We start from the raw sequence: 22078 nt of genomic DNA, 5'->3' as shown, positions 1-22078 counted from the left end.
CTTCCATTAGTGGAATAAATTAACACCATAAAATGGAATTATTATTATTTGGGGGCTTTTTATCCTTTATTATAACAGGGAAGCTGGGAGAGAGAGGAGTGGGAAAACACTCAGTTAATTCAGATGTGGGGCTTGGCAATCGCCTTGTGGCTTATTTGTATCTGCTCAACCCAGTGAGGTGTACTGGCACGCTGTTTTACCTGCTTTAATACATTTTAAATGACAAATATTCAAAAGTTTAAAACACATTTGAGGCTTTTGAAGTTACATTTATGATTATTAGGCATCAAATCGTTAACAATTTTAGTCCATATTGCCAGGCAGGAGCAGAGGAAGGTTTCAGAGAAGATTCATGGATGTAGTGAAAAAGGACATACAGAGGATTGGTGTGAAAGGGAATGACAGGATGAGATGGGATGATGTAGAGGCACTGTGGTAATCCACTGAGGCGACCCTTAAAGGGAACAGTGGAAAGAAGAAGTTTTTCCTTTTTTTTTGCTAAATCAGTTTTAAAACATATATGAAATGAAATTAAAAAAATAAATAAATAAATAAACAAACCTGTTTTGAAAGTTGCTGAATATCCTGCAGTTGGACATGAAGATAATGAATGACATACAGTGTCTCTGATGGTTTATTTGCCATATTATTTATGTGGATATGAACATATGCATTCAGTGCTTGGAAATTTCAATTCGAATCCTTGAACATTTCACTTTTTGCTATTCTTTTTCAATATACATGATGTATGCTGTTTGAAGCCTACGTGATGGCTTTCTGAGACTTTATTCACACACACGGATATTCTCAGTGAAGAACTTCTTCATGTTGATAGAATTAAATCTGTCAATAAAATTCTACAGTGAAATTAAACTTATTTATTTCTGATTTTGGACGTTATACGACTAATAACGATGCCTTTAAGTGATTCACGTAAATCTTAATCTCATATTTGGAAATTGAAACCAATTCTTCGCCATTCCAGCGAGAAATAATAATAAAACCATCGCTGTATCACTCGTAGCATAAAATAATTGTAATTAGATACTAAACAGATTTCCATCTTCTTATGTTACACCAGTCCACGTGTCCTTTCAATACAGCAATGACTGATCTTTTGTTTCCGCAGCGGTCACTGAATGCAGCAGTAGCCACCACAAGAGTTACGTCACTGGGTGTTGTTGACAAACCTGTTTGTACACTTCCGGGAAAGGAAGTGCTAGCCGTTTTTAGCTAGCCTCTCCGTGGTTTAGAGATGAACTAACAGAACTTTGATTAGCATAAATAACACTCAAATTAGCAACAAGCTAATGACGACGCCGTTTAAGACCGGCGCCTTTTAAAAACAACTGTCGTCGAGAAGCTAGCCCCGTTAGCCTGCTAACGTCAGCTGGATAAATCACAGATCCGAAGTTATGATGGCGTCCAGTTACAGCGCCAAAGACGAGGACGGTCACATCACCGTGTCTGGACCCGGTGGCGGGACTCTGCGGAACAAGAAGCCCGAAAACACCGCCTTTAAGCAGCAGAGGCTCCCCGCGTGGCAGCCCATCCTCACCGCGGGCACTGTCCTCCCGGCCTTCTTCATCATCGGGCTCATCTTCATCCCCATCGGCATCGGCCTGTACGTGACGTCCAACAACATCAAGGAGTTTGAGGTAAGCTGAGCTGATTTTTCTGTGTCACGAGTATTGTATTAATATTGTATTTGTCCACATAGTATAACTCCCATCAAATGGCACAAACACAATTTGATCATTATCTGGTAAAGCTCTTCCAAAACAGGGTTTAACATTTTATTGAGCTAAATGATTCTGTTAATACTGACATTTTCTCCAAAACGCTCATATTCATGATATAATTGTATTTTGAATATCTCTTCATTCACATATCATAAACAAATAAAGCTGTCAGTATCATGAAATATATTGAGCTAACTGAATTTATTATATTTATTTTCTTCGTGCTTACAGATCGATTACACCGGAGATGACGCGTCCAGTCCCTGCTACAACTGTGCAAAGAACTTCAGCTGGAACAACACGAAGTCCTGCACCTGCACAATCCCTTTCCAGCTGGATCAGCCTTACGAGGTAAGATGCATCCAGGACTACAGCCCAGCGGCAGCCAGTTTGATTAAGCTAACCTTTACACATCTTTCTCTCGATCAAACAGAGCAATGTCTTCATGTATTACGGCCTCTCCAACTTTTACCAAAATCACAGACGTTATGTGAAGTCAAGAGATGACAGCCAGCTGAACGGAAACATCGATTCCCTCAAGGTAGGAGCTTCCTGTCCAATGGCAAGCAGGAAAAAAGAGAAGGCGAACTCATATCAAGGCCAAAATGTTTTAGGTCACAGACCAAGAAAACAACAAGGGAAAATGGGTTTAAATGCAGTTAAAACTTAGATTTCAAAAACATATTTATTTTTGATGTATACGCTAATTTTCAGGCATGAGTCAAAGAAACGAAGAGCAACAGGTGAATAAATAAATAAACAAACCAAAACCAAAACATAGTGGTGATCTCAACATTTGAAGACAAGTATTGAGAACCAAACCTGCAGTACAAACACATTGTTCAAGCTGCCTGTGTGAGCACATCTATCAGTCAAAGCAGCTACGCCCCCAATTTTACAGGGGTGTCATCCTGTAGAACTTGTATGAAGTGTCCAGAAAGGCCAAAATGCATTTTTTTTTTAAATCTTGACTGTAAACATGCTCATTTTTGCTTTAAAACTGAACTTTTTAACATAGGAGTCTGTGGGGACTGTGTCACATTTGGAGCCAGCCTCAGTGAACATTAGAGGAAGTTCTACTTGGTTGTTGCTGGGTTATATCCTTGCTTACAGCTCTAAATGCTGCGCTACGTGCTGCCACTTCTCTCTCGTCACCTTCTCCTTTTCCGTCTTTCACAGAAGCCCAGCAAGGAGTGTGAACCATATGCTTCCATTGATAATAAGCCAATTGCTCCGTGCGGGGCCATCGCCAACAGCATGTTTAACGGTGAGACCATTTTTTTTCTTGCAGTTTAACAACAAAGAGAGGATGAAGAAAACATTAAAAAAAATGACTATTAGTAAATTATTATGGTGGCCTCGTAGAGCAGCTATCACAGATCAGTTTGTGTGAAGGTGTCTTTGAAGGACTCACTTTTCTCTTATCAGCCATCTTTGCTTTCTTTGCAGACACTTTGAAGCTGTTTTACAACGACCCCAACGGCACAAGTGTCCCGATCCTGCTGACGTCCACAGGAATTGCCTGGTGGACGGACAAACATGTGAAGTTCAGGAACCCTGTAGGCACCAACGCAAACCTCACGGCTGTTTTTCAAGGTATCGCCAGTCAGTGACGTCTGCTGCACTCTCTCTCTCTGAGGGAGAGGCTGTCTGCTTTTCTTATTACAGACAAGTCTTAAAAAAGGATTCGTTCTCCTGTGCACAGAGCTGCACTGTTTCCGCGTTATAAACACAGGAAATAAAACAGCTGAAATAAAGCATAAACCTAAAAGTGGCTCAATAAATAAATGAATATCTGGTAATACTGCAATATCAGAAACTCTGACCATTTTTAAGATAATCATCCAACGTCTATTCTTTTTTTTTTTTTTTCTTTTACTTCCACTTCAGGAACAGTGAAGCCGGTGAACTGGCACCGGCCCGTGTACGAGCTGGACATGGATCCGGAGAACAACGGCTTCATCAATGAGGACTTCATCGTGTGGATGAGAACTGCCGCCCTGCCCACCTTCCGCAAACTCTACCGCATCATCCAAAAGAAGAACAATATGGCCCCCACGCTGCCCCGAGGAAACTACACCTTAGTGGTGGACTACAGTATCCTTAACGTGAAAGCTGTGACACCAAAACTGCATGAAAAAAACAAAAATAGAAACAGATTCTTATAAAATTTAAATGAAGGTTTAAAAGAAAAATAAGTGGTTGTCGTACCTTTAACCAGATAAAACCAGATTATCCTGTTCGCAGCTTTGAGGGCAGGAAGCGGATGATCCTGAGCACCATCTCCTGGATGGGAGGCAAGAACCCGTTCCTGGGCATCGCCTACATCACCGTGGGCTCCGTCTGTTTCTTCCTGGGCGTCGTGCTGCTGGTCATCCACCACAAATACGGCAACCGCAACAACAGCGCTAATATCTCAAACTGAGGTGCCGGCTGCGCTCCAGCTCGCCTCCACCGCCATAAATGTGATGCGATGGTTAATCTGAGGAAACGGGTGACGATGGTAGATTGATTTTCAGCTGTAGTGCAGAGTTCATGTTCTAAAGTCACACTAAAATGCTAATCTTAAAGAAATCAGTTGGAAATGTGCTCATTCCTCTCCTAACTATACAAGTATAACAAAAACGATTGTGTCAGAGATTCAAGTCAGCACGGAGAATAATTTAAAGCCCAGCCAGGCTCTTCAAATATTTAAAAAAAGAATCTTCACAGGGATGAGTCTGGAAAGTTTTTTACGTCACTTTAGGATCTCTGATGGTGAAGTGGAAGTGAGCGGGAGTATAAGTGTGTGAGCTGCATGCTGCTGAGATGTTGTTGTCACCGCGCTGCTCGGGTGTATGATGGTGTGTTAGGCCCACCGAAGGCAGAAAATGTGGCTAAAGTTGTAAATTTACCAGAAAAAGTGGCAAAATTAATAGTAAAAACATATGAGAAAACTGTCAAAATGTGCAAATGTGACAGAATTAATATAAGGAAAAAACTAAAAAAATTAACGGGCAAATTTGAGAAAGAATAGCAAATTAACATGAAAAAACTCGTGTTTACAAGAAAAAAATCTAACAATTGGATAGTTTGAGAAAATAACATCAGATTTATGAGGGAAAAAAGTTCAAATGTGAGAAACATAAATAGCCAAATTTATGAGAGAAAACATGGGAAATGAACATAAACATTTACAGGGAGAAAAAAAAGCGAATGTGAGGGAAAAATTATGATTTTAAGAGACAAACTCGTAAATTAATGTGAACAAAAGCCCTCGTATTAGACCGTATTAAAGTTATTAATGAATCTGGATTAAAGTTATTACTGAATCTATATTCTGGTTTAGTGATTATTATTTTTTCTGCTAATTTTTTAACTTTAGTCTTAACTTGACTCCCTCTCGCGGTCTCTTTCTGCCCCTCGTTGGTTCTGGTACAGCGTTGAACGGGTGGCTTGTCTTTGTGCCTCCTTTTTGTCGTTGTCCTAAATCTTTAACTGCGCTTTAACTGTGTTGTAGCAATTTCAAGGGAACACACAGAGTACTGCAGCTAAAAAAAAAAAAAGAGTGTTTATTTTTTGTATTTACATGAACAGTTTTATGAGATGTTTGCTTGCTAGAGTAAAGCCAGTATTTGCACGTGAGACCTCAGGGTTGCAGAGTCTGAAACAGGTTTAAATTTGAGTGAGTATCCAGAGAAATGTGCACTGACGCGTAGTTTCATCCACTGTGGTTTACATGCAGTAACAACAGCGCAGCATGACTCAGCACTACATGTGATTAAATGTTTTCTGTGCTACGAGTGAATTTATGTCGTTTTACAGCCATTTTTAAGCTACGAGGAGCTGCAGCTGCTTCCACCTGCTCGTTAAATAGATGCTGCATGTTCAAATGTGCCGAGATATATTATGCTTTTTATTTTTAACATAGAAATGAATTTATTACCTGTGTCTGGTTGGATTTGACTTTTGTGTTTTTGATACTTCACCTGTGTTTTGTTGTTTTTGCTTTAAAAGAATAAATTTGTGATTTAAAAAAAAAAGACGTCGTTTTAATTCATCAGCTGGAAATGATAAGTGTGGAAATATTTTTATTTTTCTCATAAGTTTTATGTCATAAAACACTTTTTCTGTTTATTCTCCAATCCAAAGGGAGGGAGTGTGTAATCAGTTTCTTAGCACTCTAGCATCCACAGTTTTCAAGATCTCAATTTCAGATTTTGTGTGATGGTAAACACCGATAATGGCTCAAGCTGTTTCCAGTTTGGTGAAAGTCTGGTCTAGGTCAAACTAAATTAAAAAAATCAGTAAAAACCTTTTATTGTTACCATATTACCAACAAATTTTTAATGGATCATCTTCAAACTGACTTCAGCTTGTTCAGCAGCAGCGGAGTCTTTAAACATTGGAAGGCAGTGAGGGCCTGAATGCTCTGGTACCTCTTGACAGAAGTGTGTGTGTGAGGGCTGGGTGGGGTCCTCCACAATGCTGGTGGCTTTGCAGATGCAGCGGGTGCGATAGGTGTCTGTGATGGAGGGAAGAGAGGCTCCGATGATCTTCTCAACTGTTCTCATTATCCTTTGTAGGGTATTGCAATCTGTACCAGACAGTAATGTAGTTGCTCAGGATGCTCTCTTTAGTCCTACTGTAGAAGGTGGTGAGACTGGATGGTGGGAGATGGGCTTTGCTCAGCTTCTGCAGGGACTAGAGACGCTGTTGGGCTTTCTTAGTTATGGAGCTGGGGTTGAGGGACCAGAAGAGTTTCTCCACCAAGTGAACAAGAAGGAATTTGGTGGTCTTGACAACCTCACGTGGGGACCTTGTACTGTGTGTGTATTTAATTTCTTTTTAAAGTTTTAGTTTTCTGTTTTTATTTCTTATGTTTAGCACATTGTGTTTATGTGTAATGAAACAAGTTACATAAAAAATGCCATTTACACTTTAACAAGCAAATATGAAGTTTCATATATGACATAATTTATTATTAATGGATTGGATATATGTATTTATTAATATATTATATAATATATATCATATATTTATTAATATATGAACCAATTCATTTTAAATTCTATAATTTCGTTTGATTAAATCTGCTCTCATGCTTGACTGTGGGTACCTGACGCTCATGTAGGGGGCAGCAGCGCGCAGCATGAGCACAGTTAATAATAGCGAAGAAGAATTCAGTGGAAACGGAAGCAAAGGTTTCCTGTGCCCTTGTGACAGACAGCGGACTGTAGACGGACGATGAGCATGTACAGACAATTTTATGTAAGTTTATTTTCTATTTAGAAGTTTGTCTTGGGTGTTGTTTTTTAACTAGTGAGCTGGATAAATGCGATGGATGAGCCACCGGGGTAGAAACAGTCGGCTATATTTAGCTTAGAATGGTTAGCAGGGGTCAACACCGGGAAGAGTTAGCATTAGCTTTGCAGAGGAGTTGTATTTAGCGGTGTTGTCTGGCCTCTCGGTGTTTGTTTTCGGTGTATTCAAGACTGGGTGGTTATATTTTCATTAAATGAGTGTTTCTCCGTGTCCTTCGTGTGTGGGATGACTTTGCTGGTGTGCTGCTGTTTTCCAGGCGCTTCAGCAGGTGGCGCGGCGGAGCATCTCCAGCTCCGTCCGGCGGCAGGTTGAGAACAAAGTGCCCCAGAAACAGAAGGTGTTCCAGGTAAAGGTCACACAGACAGACCGCTGCATTTCCAACTGCTCCATAAAACCCTGTGTCATAATCGAAGGCCTCCTTTGTGTCTCTGTTGTCGGCCTTAAATTCAGAATCCGACCGTTTCCCACTTCCTGTATACCAATAATATTAATTATTATTTGAATTAAGGCTCTGTCCTGTGATTCAAACCTCATATCTTGGTATTGGGAGCCATCTGGGAAATTTTAAAGCATACAGGAGCATTGAAAACATCCTAATATGTCAAAAAATTAATTCCTGCGCGTGTGTGTGTCTGTCTCTATGTAAAAAGCTGATATATGAATAAATGATGATGGAAGTGTTAATGTGTTCAATCTGTGTGATTAGTTCAAGGGATCCAGATTGAATAATATAAGTTGGAGTTCCTTTAAGTTATTAATGTAATTTTTTGGGGGGGCTATGCAAGGGCACTCCGGTGTGACATCTGCTCATATATGTAGATATTTATCACAGTTAAGCCTATTTTCTGTTAATTAAATCAATTATATGTAATTAATCAAAAGTAACCTTTGATTCCTAATGAACATTTTAAGAAATGAATGTGTTAAGAAGCATTTTCTCGATCCACCTTCAGTGAGTGGTGGCCTTTGAGCTGAAATCAAAATGCACATATCTTTATGTTGTGTTTATGGCCTTTAGACAGTGATTGCTGACCTTCATGGAGTCACCTTGGTGACAACACATCTGCTCTGTTCATTTTTTTAAATTTAGCAAATAAAGGAAAGAGTCAGAGGACACCAAAGCCCCTCAACATTCACCCGCCTAACTTGTGTCATTGACTTAAAACAACAAAAACCCAAAGCTCTGTTATCTCCCTTCAGTAGGTGTTTATTTTAAAGGAAATATATTCTCATGGACTCTTGTTTTGGTGTGTACTCAGTTATCTGAACGTCAACCTTCAGGCGCTCCTAACGTGATCTGGGATCAATCATTTTTAAAGCTTGGGGAAGCTAAGGTCCCCTCAGAGCTGCAGTCAATAATCTGGATCTTTTATTTTTGTTTTAACTTTGCATTCAGACCATGAAAACATGATTTGGACAGTATAACTGTTTCGTTTTAACCAATTTTGTATATTCTGTATATCAGATTTGCTTTAGAGCCAGAAGTACAGTGAAGAATAAATAAATAAAACAAAAACCTTTAATATCTAAGTTTTCAGTCATGGTCTGAATTTAAGTTTTAAATGGGCTCTTAAAAAATAGCAATGACATGATCCAGTGTTAAATGCAAGCTTGAATGGTGACCTCTGCTGCCCAAAAACTGGCGCTGCAATTGTATCAAGTTGAGACCTCTTTAGATGAGATTCTATAGCTTTTTTTCTTTAAAAAATGAGCTAAACATACCACTTTAAAAACCTGTGACACCTCTCAGTGCTTACAAATCCTTAAGATGTTCTTAAAAGGTCTTAAGGTCTTTGGCTTAAATTAAAAAGTATTTAATATGAAGGCAATGCCTTTAATTACTTGTGGTTTGCTAATTTTTATTAGATTTGTTTTATATAAATATCATAAATATAAATGCCATAAATAAGGAGTAAGTTTAACTTTAAACATTTTCGTAGAGTAAATTCTGCATGCCCAGTCAGCCTGCAGCAATGTTTTAAAGAAATGACAGAATTAAACTAAACAAGCAGTTTTACTATAAACTAAAAGTTTTCCTTTCAGCTTATTTATTCTGTAGCTATAAAATGGGACAGTGGAGGAAACCCTGAAGAAGTAGATGAGAAGAACGGGGAAAAATGCAGTTACTGGAAATGTTTATGTCAGAACTGTTTTTAGTTGGTTGGTTTTGCGTTCACTTTTTAAACTCAGCAAATACTTCAGTTTGAGCTTTAGAAATCCTCAGTGAATACAATGTTAATTTAATATTCGTGTAATTGCAAAAAACCTAGACGATTCTTGAAATTTTCTTACATTTTTATTTTTATTTTTAAATTGCAGAGATCAGATATTAAAACAGTATTTGTAGTCTCTGAGCAGTGTGGAGACGAGCGTCCGTCCGAGTTTCTTGGTTTTCTTTGTGTTTAATTTTGAAAGAGTTAGATTTTGGTGTCCAGTCTGTCTACATAAAGATGGATTATTATTTATCTGTTCCTGTCTTCTGTGGTGAATGGTGCATTTTTTTTTCTTTAGCAGCGGTTCTTCTAATGAGGACACCTCAGTCAGTTTAGCTCCACAGATAAGTCTCCGAACTGAGTGGAGTACTAATTCTGCATGTTTAACCTGCAGGAAATCAGCCGCTAATTGCAGCACTAGCTGGGCTTCAGTAGTTTTTTTTTAGTTTTCAGGAAAAGGACGAGCTGGTGCTGAAGCAGATCATTGGTGTGAAAATGAAGAACACGTAGATGATTTGAACAGCTTCCAGTGTGTGCTGCAGACTAAACAAACTAGTTTTCCAGCTGGTTTGTTCTCATGCACTGCTGTTGGCTGCTCCAGTCTGCTACTTACAATGTGTTGTATGATTAAACAGCTGCAAACAGAATTGCATACTTTAATACAAGAGGACAAAATTAGACCAGAACTTTAAAAAGGTCCGTTTTCAATCTGTAAATCAGACCAGTGATAAAAATTAATATCTTAAAACGTCCTCCTGTGTCTTAAGAATGTATTTTTATCGCAGCACTTTTCAGACAGTTGATATATTTAATATTTTTTAACATATCTTAAAGATTTACTGTGAAGAAAGTGGATCTATTTTTAAATGTTAACTTTGATCTGAGTACCAGATTCTTTTATTTATTTATTTTATTTTATTTTATTTTTTTTTATGGATTGGTGGATTTATTTATTGACACGAGGTTAAAAAAGCGAGGGCTTTATTCCACCTTTTTTCTTGATAAATTCATATTTTCTTGGAAAAAGTATTCTTCTGTTATTTTTGGTTATTTTACAACAAAAATTGTTTTTTTCTAAAACATTTTTACACGAAATGCAGATTTCTAACTTACCCAGTTACATCACTTTGGTATGGTGATTTAGAAGTGGGGAAAAAGATCAGTGAAATCCCCAAAATGTGTAAAACAAAAGTCTTTGTGCCATGTCGGAATAGAAGTAGATATCACTTTTATAGAATAAAACACCCTTATTGTGAAAAACTTTATTTATTTATATATAGAGATTGATAGAGATGTTGAAAAGTTGTTCTTTTGTTTTTGATGTTCACTTTATAACAATCACAATGAATCACCATTTTAGTAGGAACTTCATCAGCAGGCTTTCATGCAAACTGCTGCTGCTCTTCACTACATTTAATCTTTGTCGGTGTCTGGAGGAGTTCTGGTTAAAGCAGGGCTTACAAACCTGATGGTTCCCCTCCATCTTCTGTTGCAGGAGGATAACGGTATGCCCGTTCATTTAAAGGGAGGCAGTGCCGACGCCCTGCTCTACAGGACAACGATGGCACTCACCGTCCTGGGTAAGGACACCTGTCTTTGTAACTGCTTTAAACTCTGAGCTACTTTATGAACCTCATGAGCTGCTGTAGTTTTTGTTTAAATTGAAAAATCCAGCCTGATAATTTAAACTCAGGTGGTACACAAGTTTTGTACTATGGTAGTTGATATTTGATACCTTTCAGATAAACAAATAGAAACAATCTTGCTGGGATTAAGTAATGCTAACTCCTACTGCTATTAACAAATGGTGTTCTTTCCACAGACCACATAACATGAAGTAGTACATATGAGGATACAGATCCACTGGAAAATAATGGGACACTGTATCCTTAGTGAAGCACTTTGAAATCCATTTTAATCTTTGTCTTTTTGCTCTTCCTTCCAGGTGTTGGATATGTGCTGTTTGAGCTGGTGAAGGCATCCTTCCCTCAGAAGAAATAACTTCTCTGCTTCAGCTGTTTACTTCCACTTTCCAAAAACCGGCCAGCTGTTCTATATTGTGTAAGAAGATGAAAATACTCCGTCTGTGCCGGACCACGTTTCATGTCGTGGTGCGATTCTATTTTGGTGTTCATTGGATCACTATTTATTTCTCGTAGTCTCTGGTGACCTGAGGATCAATAAAGAAATGCCTCTCATGACCAAGAACCTGCTCGTGCCTCTTCCTTTTAGTTTTCTGATGGTGGTAAACTATGAAAAGCTGCTGAAGTAATGGAATTAAACTTTAAACTATTAGTAAAGCAACATGAGGCTCTGCAAACGTAAACCTTTTTCCTCCAGTGTGAGGATTTCCCATCGTTAGTCTCAGTTTTATAAAGTTTTAAACTTAATACCTGCACAAGTAATTAAATCTCACTGTGTCACAATTTTGGCTTCTCACAGTTAATAAACATTATATAAAGCCTTCAGCCTCTAGCCTTTGTTTGCTATTTTGTAAAGCGTGCACTAAAGAGTACATAAGACAGTAAATTTATAATGTGTACGACAAGTAATCCATGCTTGGCACATTGTCTTAACATATCTCACTTTTATTAAATAGAATTTTGTGTTTTTCATATGTAGGAAAAAAAATTCTAAATATTCTAAAACCATTCTTGGTCACCGCTAACAATTCTCCATAAATCCTGCCAATAAACAAGCAATGGTTGCTGGCAGAGGTAGTGAATGTGTGCTCCTGTACTATCTTTATGAGGGATACATTTTAGTGTTAAGTTTTTCCGGCTCTGTTAAAGAGCAACATTTAAAAACATTTAAATTTCACAGAGAGTGAAAATAATGTTTCTGCAGTGTGTTAAAGATGCCTTAAAGTAGCTCTGGACCTGTCAAAAAAACTGAATCAAAGCCTGCTGTGTGAGAGCTGGAGGTTAGTTAGCGAGGAAGTCTGTCCCTGTGTGTGATTCCTGTAAGTACAGGAACTTCTGCCATGTTCAGCGTGTCATCTGAGTCTGATGGGAATCGCAACACAAGTCTTTTTCATAGGAAAAAAGTCTAAGTGTAAACAGCTCTTTGACACACCATAGAAATGGGTACTTTTTCATGACTAAATACACGTTTGGTCAGCATACTCACAAATGACTCATATACAACCTGTTCTCCAAGAGCCTTTGCAAGACTAACCTCACCTGTTGACTGATTCCCTCCAACTTATGGGAAATATTAAGAATGTAATTGATGAAAAAGATGAAATCGTTAAGAAAATCATCCACTTGGCTTATGTGGAGTGGGTGATAGACCTTATGGAGATCCAGTTTGGAAAAATGTTGTAGTTTCAAAATTTGGAACTGACTAGTTGTGTTAGATATATTTCCACAGTAATCTATAAAATGCCGTAGTGTATTATTCATTTTTGCCACAAGGAAAAAAGCAGCACCAAGAGGAAAGGAAGACGGATGTATAATACCTGTAACCAGAAAATCCAAGCTAGATTTCTTCATAGCCTCTTGTTCCAGTAATGATGGTTGCACAAACGGCTGAAGGGAAGGGGTACACCACAAAAAAACAATCAGTAGCAGTCATACAGTCAGTGAGGTGAAAGATTTTATTCTTTTCTGAACACCTCTGCCAGATCTTGATGTAAACCTACTCAATGTTATGGCTTTCATCCATGAATGTCCAAGAGTCAGAGCAGCACAAGGAACCTCAAACCCAAAGAATTCATGATTACCAGACAGGGACAAGTGAATGGGAATAGTTTGGTGGGTAACCAGGGCTGAAGCTTTCCCATAAACTGCAGTTACTTTGTAGGAGTTCAACGAGTAACATGGTGGAAATACTAATGTATGTCTTATTTGAAGAGTTTCAGTCAGGTTTCAGAGTCCATCACAGCACAGAAACAGCTTTAGTGAAGGTTACAAATGATCTTCTTATGGCCTCTGACAGTGGACTCATCTCTGCGCTTGTCCTGCTAGACCTCAGTGCAGCGTTCGATACTGTCAACCATAATATCCTGAGCAATTAGAGCATGCTGTAGGTATTACAGGTACTGCGCTGCAGTGGTTTAAATTATATATGTAATAGACTCCAATTTCTTCATGTAAATGGAGAGTCCTCTTCACACACTGAGGTTAATTAACTGAAGGTTAATGATGGAGTTCCACAGGGTTCAGTGCTAGGACCTTAGTATCATCAGAAGGCATAGCAAACATTTTCACTGCTATGCAGATGAGACCCAACTCTATCTGTCTATGAAGCCAGGTAACACACACCAATTAGTTAAACTGCATGAATGTCTTAAAGACATAAAGACCTGGATGACCTCTATTTTTCTGCTTCTAAGTTCAGATAAAACTGAGGTTACTGTACTTGGCCCTGAAAATCTTAGAAATATGGTATCTAACCAGATACTTACAATGGATAACATTACCTTGGTCTCCAGTAACACTGCGAGGAACCTTGGAGTCATTTTTGACCAGGATATGTCCTCCAATGCAGATATTAAACAAATATGTAAGACTGCTTTCTTCCATTTGTATAATATCTCCCATATTAGAAATATCCTGTCTCAGAGTGGTGCTGAAAAACTAGTTCATTCATTTATTACTTATAGGCTGGACTACTGTAATTCATTATTATCAGAATGTCCTAAAAACGCCCTGAAAAGTCTTCAGTTGATCTAAAATGCTGCAGCAAGAGTACTGACAGGGACTAAAAAGAGAGAGCAGATTTCTCCTTTATTGGCTTCCCTTCATTGGCTTCCTGTTAAATCCAGAATTGAATTCAAAATCCTGCTCCTCACATACAAGGTCTTAAATAATCAGGCCCCATCTTATCTTAATGACCTTGTAGTACCATATCACCCCATTAGAGCACTTCGCTCCCACACTGTAGGTTTACCTGTGTTTCCTAAGAAACACACTTGTGTTTCCTAAGAAACACAAGAGCCTTAGATCATATTAGGGCTTTAAAGTTTTAGTTATTATCAATCTTTGGCTCTCTTCCACAGCATGAGTTTTCCTGTTTTCCTCCCCTTATTGTGACAGAGGTTTCTTCCTGTTAAAAAGGAGGGCAGTGTCCAGGATTCATTAGATCACTTTTCACTCATCCAGATATTAAAATGAAAAGTAGCTGCACAACAGTTTAAACCCAACCTTTTTAATAAGTGGTGAAACTCGTATTTATTCTGCCCTGAAGGGAAACTGACATTAAAAATTATCCTCTGCGTTTTTGATTTTTTAAAATAATTTTTTCCCCAGTCCTGAACTCCACCACACCTCTGCCCACTTCTCAACCACTCGGCACTGTCCAGTAAGGCGCGGTTAGAACTTTGGAGACTGCACGGAAACACGTTAGCGTTGGCTGAAAGCTCATCTCTGTAGACAAACATCTACAAAAACGGACAATGTCGTAAGAGCTCGCGGTGGGGCAGGCAGAGCTGGGAGCAGCCCCCCCTCCGACCTTCTCGTTAGCAGATTGTGTGGAGACTCTTCATACCTGGAAGAAGGCTGCAGTCTGGGACCGACCACCTCACTCCCACTTTTCTCTGGCCGGAGTCTACAGCGAAGACTTTTTAAATTTTACACTTGTTTAAGAAAAAGACATTTGTGTCCATCTCCTTTGAAGGTCAGCGCCGCATTTCTGTTTGGGTGCAATGTAAGGGGGATTGATTTACAAGCCTTAATTTATCACCCGTTTAAAATCTGCGTGCTTTTTAAATTCTGCAATATTACTTTTTGTTGTTTTCGTTGTTGTTGTTTTTCATTCTGATTATATCTCCGCACTGATGTGCGTAATTGCGCACAGTGCCATGGCTTGATCCTCCATTACGCAAGACAGTGGGAAGACTGTGTCCTCATAGGAGTGAATATTGACAATACACAGTACAATACAATTTCATTTATATAGCACGTTTACACTGAACAGTAAGTCATTAAAACAAGGTAAAATAGAGAAAACAGAGAAAACAAACAAAAAGCATTAGTAAGTAGAGATAGGGAGAAATCATGATTATCCAGAGAAATGAGTAGCGATACAGCAGTTAATGAGCGTTGAGAATTAGCGAGTCGGAAAAGCCAGGTTGAATAGGTAAGTTTTCAAGCGTGCTTTAAAGGATTGAATGGAGTCAGAGGCACGAATTCCAGAGGTTTGGTGCTACAGAGGCAAAAGCACGATCACCCCTGGTCTTCAGACGGTGCCTGGGCTGGGCCAGAAGTAACTGACCAGAAGATCGTAATAACGGCTGGGAGTATAGAGCATATTTCTCATCATGCAGAAATATTAAATGCATGTCTTTACTCTGAGAGGAAATAATATGACCCACAGAAAGGAGAGAAAAAGAATATAATGTAGAGACAGAAGAAAGATTCTTTTCTTAAATATTTTGTAGATTTTGTTGAATTTTAGTCTTTTATATACAATAAAGCTTATCATGTGATCTTATTGCTGCTCGTGGAATAATCATGTGACATATTTCTCTCTTCAAAGCTGCGTTTTCTGGTTGTTTTAAGCATCATGTAGATTTAAATGAAGATGAAGGTGCATTAATGAGCTCTGAGGTTCATGTTCAGGGAGTAATAATAGTCTCATGAAGTCCCAAGGACGCTTAACTGCCTTCTTGGTTTCTCTCGCAGCTTTCTTCATACTGCTGAGACCAGCAGAGCTGAAGATGAAGAGCAGGCTCTCTCTGGCAGTGGTTGCTGCCCTCACGGCACTGCTGCTGTCCTCCTCTCAGGCCCAGGAGATAGGTAAGACCACTCTTCCACCTCCCCTCTTCCTCTTCCTCCTGTTACGACCCGTCTAGGGCCAGGCCATAACATGAGCGAGGCACTCGCTTCCCCCCCAAGACCCAAGCAGCCACAGGAAACAAATCCATTCGTTATAGTGATTTATTTACAAAGTGATAAATAAAAGAGGAACAACAAAACGGGAGTGTCAACACTTCAGGGTGAGCCAAGGCCAAAATAATAAACAGAACAAATCTACACAAAACCCGCACCCCTGACCTTACCAAAACAAAGTCAAAAATAAAGACAGAGTCTAACCTCCTTAACTAATTCAAAACAGGAGAAAAAACGGGTGATCAAAAGAAACGGCAGCTCACCCCTACCCACTCCACTTCCAACACTTTCAAGCCACACTGCAGCCAACGGCTGCCACAGTTACGCTGCTGGGTAATGAGGAGAGACGCGAGGACCTCTCAAGCCGTAGCGCTCCAGCCTCCTTTTAATGGGCGGGTCCTCCAGCTGGAACCAGTCGCGTCGGGCCGGTGTATCCACGCACCAATCGGAGCCGAGCCCTGGCACAGCTGAATTAACATAAACAGATGTTACCTGCCCAGAACAAACACATGAAAATACAAGTTCGTAACACCCCCTTCCATAAGAATTAAACAACCCTCCTATTGTTTAATTTCCAGACTAAGAGATCGCTCTCGACAGGGCATCAGCGATAACATTTTCCGTCCCTTTCTTATGTTTGATTTGCAGATTAAAATCTTGCAAAAGAAGGGACCAACGCATAAGCCTCTGATTTGAGTTTTGCATCTGGGAGAGAAACACCAATGGGTTATGGTCAGTGAATACTTGAACAGGTATAGAGCTGGATCCAATATATACCTCGAAATGTTGCAGGGCTAACAACAAGGCGAGGGCTTCCTTTTCAATAGTGCTGTAGTTCATCTGATGTTTGTTGAACTTTTTGGAAAAATAGCAAATTGGGCGATCCACGCCGCGAGGGTCTTCCTGCATAAGGACAGCTCCTGCGCCAGACGCACTAGCGTCAACCTCCAGCTTGAAAGGGCACGTGAAATTAGGTGCCGTGAGAACAGGGGAACTGCACAGCAATGCTTTCGCAGACTCAAAAGCAGTCTGACAAACAGGCGTCCACACAAAAGGCTTCACTGGGCTGATCAAATCGGTGAGAGGAACGACAACAGTAGCGAAGTTCTTACAAAAACCTCTGTAATAACCACACATTCCTAGAAATCGGCGCAGCGCCCTTCTCGTTTGTGGGACCGGAAACTCGACAATAGCCTGTATTTTTGCAGTCACCGGCCGTACCTGTCCCTGACCCACCTGTTTCCCCAGGTATGTGACGGTGGCTCTGCCAAATTCACATTTGGCCAGGTTTAGAGTAAGCGAGGCTTTCTGAAAACGGCTGAAAACGAGAGAGAGGGTTTGTAAGTGGTCAGACCAGGTGGATGAGTAAATGACAACATCATCTAAGTAGGCATCGCAGTTATTCACGCCCACCAGTACATTGGCCATAAGGCGCTGGAACGTAGCGGGTGCATTACGCAACCCAAACGGCATAACCGTGTACTGGAGAAAATGATCTGGCGTGACAAAAGCAGATATTTCAGATGCTCTGGGGGTTAAGGGTACTTGCCAGTAACCTTTTAACAGATCAAGTTTGGTTACAAAAGATGCCGATCCCACTCTATCAATACAATCCTCCATTCTAGGAAGAGGAAATGAATCGGGTTTGGTAACAGCGTTAACTTTCCTGTAATCATTACAAAACCGGGGAGTATTGTCAGATTTTGGTACCAACACACACGGCGAGCTCCACGCGCTGGCGCTCGGAACAGCTAAACCGTGTTCTAAGAGATAGTCAACCTCCTTCTGCATTATCGCTCTTTTCACTGGGTTCACTCGATAAGCATGCTGCTTAATCGGTTTATGTCCTTCCACGTCAATGTCGTGGCACAGGACTGCAGTTTGACGAGGATGATCAGAAAAAAGTGATAAATTATTCTCTATCAGATCGGTGATGTCAGCTCGAGCGGGCTCAGACAGGTGGGCTAAATATGTGTCTAAATCACTTAAGATCTCCGAATTTTTCAACCGACCGCTACCCAGCGCTTCATTTTTCTCAAGCAGTCCGTCATCAGAGGGTTCATAAGGAGGAACAACACTAGCGGTGCACACTGGAGATGGCTCACTCGAAGGGCTCCTCGAGTGATACGCTTTCAGCATATTAATATGACAAACCCTGGACTTTCTCCGGCGATCTGGGGTCTGGATCACATAATTGTGGTCACTAAGTTTCTGTTCCACCACATATGGGCCAGCGAACTGGGCTTGCAAACTGGACCCTACCACAGGCAGCAACACCAACACTTTCTCGCCTGGCTGGAAACTTCTGCAAACAGCCTTTTTATCATAACGAGCTTTCATCTTTGCCTGCGTATGTGTCAGATTTTCCCGAGCTAACTGGCATGCAAGGTGGAGTTTTTCTCGAAGTCCGCTAACATAATCAAGGACATTATGCTGGGTTTCAGAAGTGTCTGACAACCACTTCTCCTTCAGAAGCCGGAGGGGACCGCGGACCACATGTCCAAACACCAGGTCCGCAGGACTGAATCCCAAGGATTCCTGAGTGGCCTCCCTGACGGCAAAAAACAATAACGGCAGACCCTCATCCCATTCTCTACCAGACTCTGCGCAGAACTTGCGCAGCATAGCTTTGAGGGTTTGATGGAACCTCTCCAGAGCGCCCTGACTTTCCGGGTGGTATGGACTGGACTTTACATGTTTTATCTGCAACTCCTTCACAACCTGCGCAAACACCTTTGAAGTAAAATTTGTTCCTTGGTCTGTTTGAATAACCTTTGGAAGCCCGAAAGTAGAGAAAAACTTAATTAGAGCTTTTATTACCGGTTTTGCTTTCAGCGTGCGTAGTGGAATTGCCTCTGGGAACCTTGTTGCTGAACACATTATTGTAAGTATGTATTGGTGTCCGGATTTTGATTTTGGCAGGGGGCCCACACAATCCAATATTACTCTTTCAAACGGCTCACCTATTACTGGAATAGGATGTAGCGGAGCAGGTGGAATTGGTCTGTTAGGTTTCCCCGCCATCTGACATGCGGTACAGGAACGACAATATGCCACCACATCAGCTTTCAGCCCCGGCCAAAAGAAGTTATGCAACACTCGATGATAAGTTTTGTTCACCCCCAGATGTCCAGCCATGCTGGCATCATGCGCAAAGCTAAGCACCTGCCCTCGAAGTGGCTTCGGCACCACCACCTGCGTAGCACCACGCAAACCACTCTGGTCAGGGGACCACCTCCTCATAAGAACTCCATCTTGTACAAAAAAAGAAGTGGAGGATCTACTTTCTGCACCTGTGGCTGCGGATATAAAACAGGGAGTCAGTGAGGAGTCATTCTGCTGGGCGGTGATCAATGCATCCCTATTTAACTTTTCATCCAGCTCTGGCATCAGTTTTGTCACATCATTTCCGCTTTCTATTCTGCCACTCTCACAGCTGGGAGACTTTCTTTCATCTAGCGTCGCCATAAATGTGTCAGCGACACCCATAACATCATCAAATTTGCGCGATTGCGCACGAGTGATAGCACAAACAGGAAACACACTTGACATAGAGGTGGCGGCATCAGTGACAGAAGCAACAGGCGTTTCCACCACTTCGGGCGGTGGAAAAACTGTCCCACCAGCTAAGTCATTTCCCAGGATAAATGAAACCCCTTTAATAGGCAACTGGGAACTCACGGCAACTTTAACATGCCCCGTTATCACGGGCGAACGCAAATGCACCTTGTGAAGTGGCGCCCGAAGAACGCTCATCTTAATTCCCCAGACTAATACATCTGAATCACAAGCAGTTTTATCTGACAATGGCAGTACACTGTCCAACATAAATGACTGATGCGCACCTGTGTCCCGAAGAATAGTAACAGGCACCTTATCCTTCTCTTTCCCCGTCACAGAAACAAAGCCTTTGGTGATAAACGGTTTAAAACGTGGCTCTATTTCAGCACTCGCATGGTGCAAATCATGGGTGGAACGCATTTTGGGCGAAGGCACAACTTTAATGAGACCTACGCCGGCTGGATTTTTAGAGCCTTTGCGCTGCTCCTTCCTCCGGAGCGCGGGACAGACAGCGATCAGATGTCCGGGTTCGCGACAATAAAAACATTCGCGATTTCCACCATCCTCCTGTCTATCCTTCCGTCCCAGCCTTGGTGACTTTATTTTCCTCTCCTGTCCCACCCTGATATTTTGTGCGACAGCGGCTGAAAATATAGTTTTGTGAGTGAGAGTAAACTCATCAGCCATCACTGCAGCTTTGGCAAGTGACGTCACCTTTTGCTCATTCAGATAAATGACTACTTGGTCCGGCAAACATTTTTTAAATTCTTCTAACAAAAGAAGCTCCTTCAGCCCCTCAAGATCCTTCACTTTACTGGCCTGCAACCATCTTTCAAACAAGCGACTCTTTTCACGGGCAAACTCCACAAACGTCTGATTGGCAGTTTTTTCACACTTCCTAAATTTTTGACGGTAGGCTTCCGGGACAAGCTCATATGCCTGCAACACAGTCTTCTTCATGATGTCATAATCAAGGCTGTCCTCAATTGATAAACTGGTACACACCTCCTGGGCTTTCCCGACCAGTTTACATTGCAACAACAGCGGCCAAAACTCCTTCGGCCAGCTTAACGCGGCCGCTATACGCTCAAAAGCGTTAAAATAGGAGTCCACTTCGGCCTCACGAAACGGAGGAACCAGTTTAATATGCTTAGTGATGTCAAAACCAGTTGGGACAGTGGTGGACGTACTAGGACGACTAGAGGCACTTGTGGTCGTACTAGGACGACTAGAGGCACTTGTGGAGAGAGGGGTGGAGGGCTTTCGCTCCAGCTCCAAAGCTCTGACACGGAGGTGCATTGCTTGTACCTCAAGCTCTTTAGCACGGGTTTCCACCTCCCTTATACGGAGGGTCAAACGGAGATCCTCCGTAGACCGCCCCGCCAGGGGGTCCCCGGCCGTACCAGACTTAGGCGCTTCAGACCCCGCCTCAGCTGCACCAGACTGCACCTCAGCCGCATCAGACTCCACCTCAGCTGGGAGCACGTTAACAGGCCCTTTGGAATCCGGCACCGGCTCAGCCTCCGGAGCCACCTTCACACCCCCGCCGTCAGGCTGCTCTACAGCTGCCTTCGGGGCAGAAAGGATGCCTCGCTCCACCAGCCCTGCACACAAAGCGTCCTTAACCTCCGCTTTACGGGCACTATAGGACACTTGAACATCATAAAAATTAGCAATAATCAGCAAATCCGCTTTCTTGCACTCCTGCAACTTATCCCATGAGGGCGAAGTAACAAAACCATCCAAAGAAAACTCCATAACCACACACACCCACTACACCCCCACACCAAGAAAACTGCCAAACAGACCAAAACACACGAGAACAACCACAGAACAAGGCAGAGGACGAGCCCCCAATTCATGTTACGACCCGTCTAGGGCCAGGCCATAACATGAGCGAGGCACTCGCTTCCCCCCCAAGACCCAAGCAGCCACAGGAAACAAATCCATTCGTTATAGTGATTTATTTACAAAGTGATAAATAAAAGAGGAACAACAAAACGGGAGTGTCAACACTTCAGGGTGAGCCAAGGCCAAAATAATAAACAGAACAAATCTACACAAAACCCGCACCCCTGACCTTACCAAAACAAAGTCAAAAATAAAGACAGAGTCTAACCTCCTTAACTAATTCAAAACAGGAGAAAAAACGGGTGATCAAAAGAAACGGCAGCTCACCCCTACCCACTCCACTTCCAACACTTTCAAGCCACACTGCAGCCAACGGCTGCCACAGTTACGCTGCTGGGTAATGAGGAGAGACGCGAGGACCTCTCAAGCCGTAGCGCTCCAGCCTCCTTTTAATGGGCGGGTCCTCCAGCTGGAACCAGTCGCGTCGGGCCGGTGTATCCACGCACCAATCGGAGCCGAGCCCTGGCACAGCTGAATTAACATAAACAGATGTTACCTGCCCAGAACAAACACA

The 22078-nt window shown here is 41.5% G+C and overlaps 2 protein-coding genes across 2 annotated transcripts; both read left to right on the top strand.

Annotated features, from left to right (window-relative positions):
- The first annotated feature begins 1175 nt into the window (after positions 1 to 1175).
- LOC134643475 (cell cycle control protein 50A-like) lies at positions 1176 to 5745 on the top strand. The gene is made up of 7 exons (XM_063495852.1): positions 1176 to 1658; positions 1974 to 2093; positions 2176 to 2283; positions 2922 to 3009; positions 3192 to 3338; positions 3633 to 3839; positions 3974 to 5745. Exons 1-7 carry the CDS (start codon positions 1416 to 1418, stop codon positions 4165 to 4167), a joined length of 1107 nt encoding a protein of 368 aa, XP_063351922.1. The 5' UTR covers positions 1176 to 1415; the 3' UTR covers positions 4168 to 5745.
- A 1143-nt stretch (positions 5746 to 6888) lies between these two features.
- On the top strand, positions 6889 to 11467 carry LOC134643090 (cytochrome c oxidase subunit 7A2, mitochondrial). The gene is made up of 4 exons (XM_063495306.1): positions 6889 to 6992; positions 7303 to 7392; positions 10755 to 10839; positions 11205 to 11467. The coding sequence occupies exons 1-4, from the start codon at positions 6969 to 6971 to the stop codon at positions 11258 to 11260; spliced, it is 255 nt and encodes an 84-aa protein (XP_063351376.1). The 5' UTR covers positions 6889 to 6968; the 3' UTR covers positions 11261 to 11467.
- Positions 11468 to 22078: the final 10611 nt, after the last annotated feature.

The sequence above is a fragment of the Pelmatolapia mariae genome, linkage group LG15, assembly GCF_036321145.2.
Source record: "Pelmatolapia mariae isolate MD_Pm_ZW linkage group LG15, Pm_UMD_F_2, whole genome shotgun sequence".
Classification (NCBI taxonomy): Eukaryota; Metazoa; Chordata; class Actinopteri; order Cichliformes; family Cichlidae; genus Pelmatolapia; species Pelmatolapia mariae.
This window is presented reverse-complemented; position numbering and strand designations above follow the sequence as displayed.

Coding starts and splice junctions, on each gene's coding strand:
- LOC134643475 (XM_063495852.1), top strand. CDS start 1,416: ATGATGGCGTCCAGTTACAGCGCCAAAGACGAGGACGGTCACATCACC. Junction 1,659..1,973: donor ACAACATCAAGGAGTTTGAG/GTAAGCTGAGCT, acceptor TCGTGCTTACAG/ATCGATTACACCGGAGATGA. Junction 3,339..3,632: donor CCTCACGGCTGTTTTTCAAG/GTATCGCCAGTC, acceptor CTTCCACTTCAG/GAACAGTGAAGCCGGTGAAC.
- LOC134643090 (XM_063495306.1), top strand. CDS start 6,969: ATGAGCATGTACAGACAATTTTAT. Junction 7,393..10,754: donor AGAAACAGAAGGTGTTCCAG/GTAAAGGTCACA, acceptor CTTCTGTTGCAG/GAGGATAACGGTATGCCCGT. Junction 10,840..11,204: donor GATGGCACTCACCGTCCTGG/GTAAGGACACCT, acceptor TCTTCCTTCCAG/GTGTTGGATATGTGCTGTTT.